Below are 7019 nucleotides of genomic sequence, written 5' to 3' on the forward strand. Positions count from 1 at the left end.
ATAGTAATTTTGATAGTCGTTTAATTATGAAATTTATAGATACATTGAAAGAGACTTGAAAAGTAGAAGGAAGAAAAACTTGAGTTGCCAGAATCCTACAATCCAAATATAAGTCATTTCTTTTAAGAAAATGTCATTACAGACTCACCCTCCCTTCAGTAAAGTCATAAAGTGAATCTCATGCTTTTCCAGGAGTTCCAGATTGCACCAAGGTCACCATGAATTCACTCAGTGCAGCAAACACCCGCTTCGCATTTGATCTGTTCCAACAGTTCAAAACATCAAAAAAGGATGACAACATCTTCTACTCCCCTCTCTCCATCTCATCAGCATTAGCCATGACCTATTTAGGAGCCAAAGAAAATACTGCACTGGAAATGGAGAAGGTAGGAGTCCACTTCCCACCCACTGTAACAGCTTAGACTGATTTCTCTGTTAGCTGTGAGCACTGTGAGCACAGAGCTGTAGGGGCACATGCCCTCCCCAAGGCCCTGCCCCACTCGCTTCCCTGTGCCTAGATTTCCTCTGATAGTTGGAATGAACTCCCACAATCGCACAACAGAGGCAAGGCTTAAAGGGAAGAGTAATGGGAGAAGTGATGCACTATTTAAATTCATGCAAAACATTTCATGTTTTCTCAGCCATGAATAATGACACAGGATTCTTTGAAGTGGCTGGTGATGAACCAGCTTTCCTGTGGTTTTTCAAGGAGCAAATGCTTACACTGAAGTTTTCTGTGTTTCCTTTGTTTAGTGTTTTGGTTTGGTTTTGGTTTTGGTTTGGGGGTTTTGTTTTGTTTGGATTTGGGTTCTTTCTTTTTTTTCTTTTTTATTTATTTCCAGATCTTTTGAGTAGTTTTCGTACCCCACTTCCTGTCTCTTCCAGGTCCTTCACTTTAATGAAGCCACAGAGAACACAAAAGAAAGAACTACAACAGATCATGTGAGTCACAGAGACTTGGGTCTAGAAGGAGAATTGCATATTCAAGAGGGTCATACTTTAAAGCAGGAATTTTAGATAAACTGTGAAAAGTCCATTTTTAGGGAAAATCTTAGATAAAATAGATTGGACAGAGTTGTATCTCATTTCATATTACATACTTTTTTATTTCATACTTTTTTCTCCTGAGGGGAGATCAGCACCGTGCCTAAAGAGCTTCAAATTCCTGCTTTGCTGTTCACCAATAAGGAACATGAACAAGACACAACTGCTCTGAGGCACAATGACCTCATCCCAGTAAACTGGGAATAATAAAGGAATCTGCCTCAATGCATACACAGAGATGTAAAACATTACAACAATGCCTAGATTACTGGAAACCCTGATAAATTTTACGTATTATTATTGTAGAATAATAATAATTACAGTAATCATAACACTGTTGCTAAAATAATATAATTTTAATTAATTCATAAATGGGATTAACACATCCAAGCATATTTTGGAAAATGATTACATGAGGTATGTAATTTATAGCCTTAAGGTCCAAAACTCTTAGCTAGCAAGTAGAAGTTTCTGGATTCAGACAGGCCTAAATTCAAAACTTGGTGCTGCTACCTGCCTCTCTGTGGAAAGTTTATTTAATTCTGAGTCTCTTGTTTTCATCTGAATAGGATTAAAGACTTAGAGATAGCAATGTAAAGCCCTTACCAGGCACATGCTGTTCCTACACTTAAGAGTATGACATCATTAGTAAAGAGCTATAGATCATGGTCAACAGATTTTAGAAGAAATACAATCTAAGAGTGTAAAGGGCTTCATGTCATAATGTAACTGAAATATACAAATTCAACATTATCATAATATTAATGGCTGTTAAAATGAAATGTGCCTCTAGCCCTTAAGGAGCATAAGTTTAGTTGGGAAGATTAACCTAGCTATTTGTACCATTAAAAGACAATCCAATGGAAGAATGGTGCTGCATCTGTAGTTAAAAGGTGAAAAGACTGGATTATTTGGAGCAGGAAGAATTTCCCGGGGGAGACTAAACGTAAGGATTTTGAAGAATGTTTAAGTAAATCCACCAAAAACCAGGGAATAACAATGAACATCATCTGTGGCCTGCCAAAAACTTTAGCTTTGGATCTAATAGTTTACATGGGGTTAGTATTTATATTTACATTGACAGAGAATGCAATGAGCCTATTTTTTTGATATTTTAAGGTTGAAAATTTGGGAAATGTGCACCACCAATTTCAAAAGCTTCTGACCGAATTAAAGAAACCCACTGATGCATATGAACTGAACATCGCCAACAAGCTCTATGGAGAAAAAAATTTCCAGTTTCTTCAAGTAAGTTTCATGTGGTCTAACACATCTTTAATACGAATCTTGGGACCTATGGCCTCCAATGACCAAATGGGAGAGACTGAGGCAGGTGAACCTGGCTGACTCACGTGCAGAGCATTCACACAGGGTACAAGACTCTCTTGCCTCCACGATACCAAATGAAGTGTCCTAGACCCTGACAATCCACCAATATCAAGTGTGAGTTTAGGGATTACTCCATAACCCAAGAGGAGGTTCAGTAGCAAAGGAAGTCGTGAGATGCCCCCAATGATCTGACACCATTCAGTCACACAGTGTAAATTTTGGTGGGCAATAACCCAGGAAATGTATGGCTAATGGGATACTGATGAGAGGGCAGGCTTGGTGTCTCTAAGGCAAGTGGGGAAAGTGCCAGGGAATACTGAATGCCTAGAATGGAAGATATAAGCAAAAGCAAGAACCCTATGGATTGAGAGTACTGCTGAGGAGTCCCAGAAGCACAGCATCTCCTTTAGAGCATCATGCTTTTGCAGCTTGCAACCCACAGCCTCTTCTGCCCCAGCCTACATCCAGAAGGTATTGCCTTTCAAAGACCTCATTCTTGTGCCAGCCTGTACTTCCTTTTCACATTACTCACACGCTAACTGTATAAAATATGCATGAGCAAGAAAAAATAGATTTCTTCAGGGTCTAGATTCCTGTACTACCTTTTGTCCACATTGAAGATAACTAACTTGGGAACACATAATTACTGATTACTCTTAATTCTTCCTTTCTTCCTTCCCACGTCAAAGGAATACATGGATAACATCAAGAAATTTTACCTAACCACTGTGGAATCAGTTGATTTTAACAATGCTGCAGAAGAAACTCGTAAGAAGATTAATTCCTGGGTGGAAAGCCAAACTCACGGTAGGGTACGAGAGATCACCCATAAAAAGCACTTTTTTTTTAGTCCCCGCTGTGTGTAAAACCTGTTCTTGACACCATACGGGGTGCCAGTGGGGTGGGGGAGGTGGCTTTGCAGAGAGCCTGGAGGAGCGCACTGTAGATGACAGAATGATCTAGGTAAATGTGACAAGCAACAATGGAAACCCAGGAGGTATAAAAGAAAGACAAGTACAAAGAAACACAGTTGGCAATCTGTGTTTGCTCAGGGCTACAAATGACAATACCTTTGTGAATCCCAAAACTCTGCTCAGACCCCATCTTGGGTTCACATCCTTTAAATTCTCAAAGCAGAGAATAAAGAGGAAGACACCCCAGGGAGTGTTGTCTGACAGCACAGGGCACGTGTTTCAGGTAATAGAGTTCATGCCATTTGTCCTAAAGAACAATCAAGCCCTATTTCCTCAGAGTAGTAAGCCCAAAGGTGAAAAAATAGAAAGGAAGGGAGGAAGAGAGGAATGAAGAATGGAGGTGGAGAAGAATTCGGGGAGAGAGGGAGGGTGGGAATAGATTTGCCGCAAGGGTAGCTGAAATCAATGTATCCATATTCCGTGTGAAACGACTGAAGTCACGCAAAGACAGAGAATCTGAACACCTTTCCCATGACAAGAAGGGGTGTCCCCACCTAACTCCATCAGGCTGGTGCCTTGAGGAAAGCTGCACCTTGAGAATTACTGCTCACAGTCCCTAAAGTGGTGACTTGTGTGAATAATTAATGATCCACTGTAACTTCCAAAGCATCTTCCAGACAAACCACTTGTACTTTCACAGCAGACTTTTGATTTTCTTTCTTTGGCAGAAAAAATCAAGAATCTGTTTCCCAAAGACTCTCTTACGTCTACCATTCTGGTTCTGGTGAATGCCGTCTATTTCAAAGGACAGTGGGACACAAAATTTGATAAAAAAAACACTGTGGAGAAAGAATTTTGGCTGAACAAGGTACTGTAATTTATTTAAAATATTGTAACACACTTATAAATGGAATGTTAAATTTAAACTCATATCTGATAGCATGTACAACGGCAGGTAGAAAATAAAATTTGTCATGGTTGTATTTTCTTCTTGTTTTATTTTCTTACTTCATTTAGATAGGAATACGCGAAGAAATTCTTGCTTCTAATTCACAAATTTCCCATATCGTCTCTTAGAGGAGGATGTGTTTGGTGTCTCAATAGTATAATCTTCTTTTGACTAATGCCTCACTTGGCATTTGTTTGCCACATTAATTACTGCAGGATACAAGCAAACCTGTGCAAATGATGAAACAATACGACGTTTTTAAATTCAGCTCACTGGAGGGCATGCAAGCCAAGATCCTGGAAATACCATACAAAGGCAAAGATCTAAGCATGATATTGCTGCTACCAGATGAAGTGGATGGTCTGCAGAAGGTAAAATCTTGTACCTCCAATTCTTCCTACTATTTGCCTGATTTCCTAGTAGTTCAATGTTTGTATAGGCTGTTCATTGAAGCAATGCTCACAGATTGGTGATGGTAGTTGACAGTTCAAGTACAGAGTACATAGTTTCTTCTCTACATACAGCCTAAAAAAGAACTGTTAAGGAGAACCTGGTATCCTGCGTGTTCCAAAAAGTAAATATCTTAAATTGATATCACAGTGTCATATGGAAGAATATACAGAAAATCTCAACATCACAGGCCCTATTAATATTCTGATGAAATTATGGAATGTCAGTTCAGAGGAAACAGACCAAGCACACACATTAATATTATGCAACCGTAAGAACATCTAACATATTCCAGTCTATTCATTTGAAGACAAGGAAATGAACATCCATATGTAGGTGACACTTGGAAATATTTGCAAGCTCACTCATAAACAAAACAAGCAAATTGAAACAACAAAAGGTACATTTAAAATATCAAATCACAGTGGTTTTGTAAACAGTAGACAAACAGATTTATCTTGATGCCTACTTTTCAATTTGGAAGTATTCTCTCCCTAAGAGCTCAAGAGTCATTTGGAGCCTCATTGCTCAGAGTTTGGGGGGCGGGGGGGGGGGGGGAAGGTGTGTGAGGGGATTATAATTTTCCTTTTAAAAGTGTTATAATAAAGTTAATATATAAAAATACCAACAACAGTATCTGGCGCATTAACATTCCAAACATGGCAGTTTCCAAAGATTCCAACAGCCAGTCATGCTGCTAAAGTCACAGTGAACTTGCCACACCCAAAATAAGATACTGTGCTAAGAGTGGGATTTAGAGATCCTCAGGGAAAGTAATACAGCAATACATGAGAAGGGCCATGACAGTGCTCACACTCCAGCTCAGCAATCCTCATTATCAATGACATCAGGAGTCCCAGTCCTGGGATTTTAACCTAAAGTAACTAATCCAACAAGGCAAAAGCTTTTGGACAGCAGAAGCTCAAAATATTGAAAAATTCAAAATTTTGGTGCATCTTTGTATTACCAAGTTTAACTTGGGGACTGACACAAAGCGAATGCTTTAAAAATATTAAGTAAAAATATGTACACTGATTATCAATTTAGTAGTAGTACTGTGTAACAATTAAGTAAAAATATATACACTGAATATCAATTTAGTAGTAATACTGTATAAAAATTTAAACTTAATTAGAGAAATACATATCTATATAAGAAATGATTACAAATAGGTCAAGCAAGAAAAAGGAATAAAAGTAGTGCCTACACTATAAAAATTATTTAAATTAGGGTGTACAAAATTATGTCCACAAGGATAGTAACAAGATAAGTCTATTGAAAAAGAAGCATATCATATGCGGGGAGTGTAAAAAATACAGATACATAGTTCATCTCTTACAAAATAACTTTATTTAATAATTCTGTTGTATACACACATATGTGCATATATATCCATATATTCACATGTATAGATATTTATGCACATATATAACACAGTCATGAATATATAATACATTTTTCAATTGTATAATATATATTTATGACTCTGTTATTTTTGCCTGCTCAGATGTGATAAACTGAATCTTCTGCATTTGCATTTACTGTTTAAATAAAAGTTTTCTACGATTTGATCCAATGTTAAATCGTGTTTGACATCCAATGAGAATCACGTCAGCTGTTCCTTTTTTCCATTGCTGTAGCTTGAAGATCAACTCACTGCTGAGAAACTAATAGAGTGGACAAGCTCACAGAACATGAGCGATAATTTTGTGGATTTATACTTACCCCGGTTCAAACTGGAAGAGACCTATGACCTCAAGGACACACTGAGAGCCCTGGGGATGGTGGATGTCTTCAATGCACAGACAGCCAACCTCTCAGGCATGACAGGAAACGAGAATCTCCTGGTGTCTAAAGTCATACACAAGTCCTTTGTGGAGGTGACTGAAGAGGGCACGACGGCCGCAAGCTCTACGGCAGTAGATTTTCAAATGAAATCATCACCGGCTTATCCTTTTCATTGTGATCACCCTTTCCTGTTCTTCATCAAGCACAATAAGACCAACAGCATCCTCTTCTTAGGCAGAGTCTCTTCCCCTTAGATGCAATTCGCCTGCCACTACTTAGGAGGAAATTCACAGTTGTTCCAGTACATGGATTGCTAGAAACAACAGATTCTCTTTAATTCTTTTTCCAATCCAATCTCATAGTCACTAAGAATGTAATGGTTGAAATAGCATGTCTGTCTATCTCTCCCCTTCTACAAACACATGTAAACTATTTCATCTCCCAGTGATAATTCCCCTTTGGACAAAATGTTCAATATAAGATAAAAGGATATTTTAACACTCTTCTACTAAATTTGAAATCATTTTGCCTATTTCAAAAATTTT

The 7019-nt window shown here is 38.1% G+C and overlaps 1 protein-coding gene across 2 annotated transcripts; it reads left to right on the plus strand.

The window, feature by feature from the left end:
- The first annotated feature begins 218 nt into the window (after positions 1–218).
- Positions 219–6728, plus strand: LOC113253161 (serpin B4-like). Of its 2 annotated transcripts, none has more exons than XM_026495949.3 (7): positions 219–386; positions 886–942; positions 2164–2292; positions 3063–3180; positions 4016–4155; positions 4452–4607; positions 6327–6728. In XM_026495949.3, the coding sequence occupies exons 1-7, from the start codon at positions 219–221 to the stop codon at positions 6726–6728; spliced, it is 1170 nt and encodes a 389-aa protein (XP_026351734.1). The 2 variants fall into 2 exon arrangements, with proteins under 2 accessions (XP_026351734.1, XP_026351735.1); XM_026495950.3 differs by having other exon boundaries at positions 4515–4607.
- The last annotated feature ends 291 nt before the right edge of the window (positions 6729–7019 follow it).

Source organism: Ursus arctos, unplaced genomic scaffold, assembly GCF_023065955.2.
Source record: "Ursus arctos isolate Adak ecotype North America unplaced genomic scaffold, UrsArc2.0 scaffold_17, whole genome shotgun sequence".
Lineage (NCBI taxonomy): Eukaryota > Metazoa > Chordata > Mammalia > Carnivora > Ursidae > Ursus > Ursus arctos.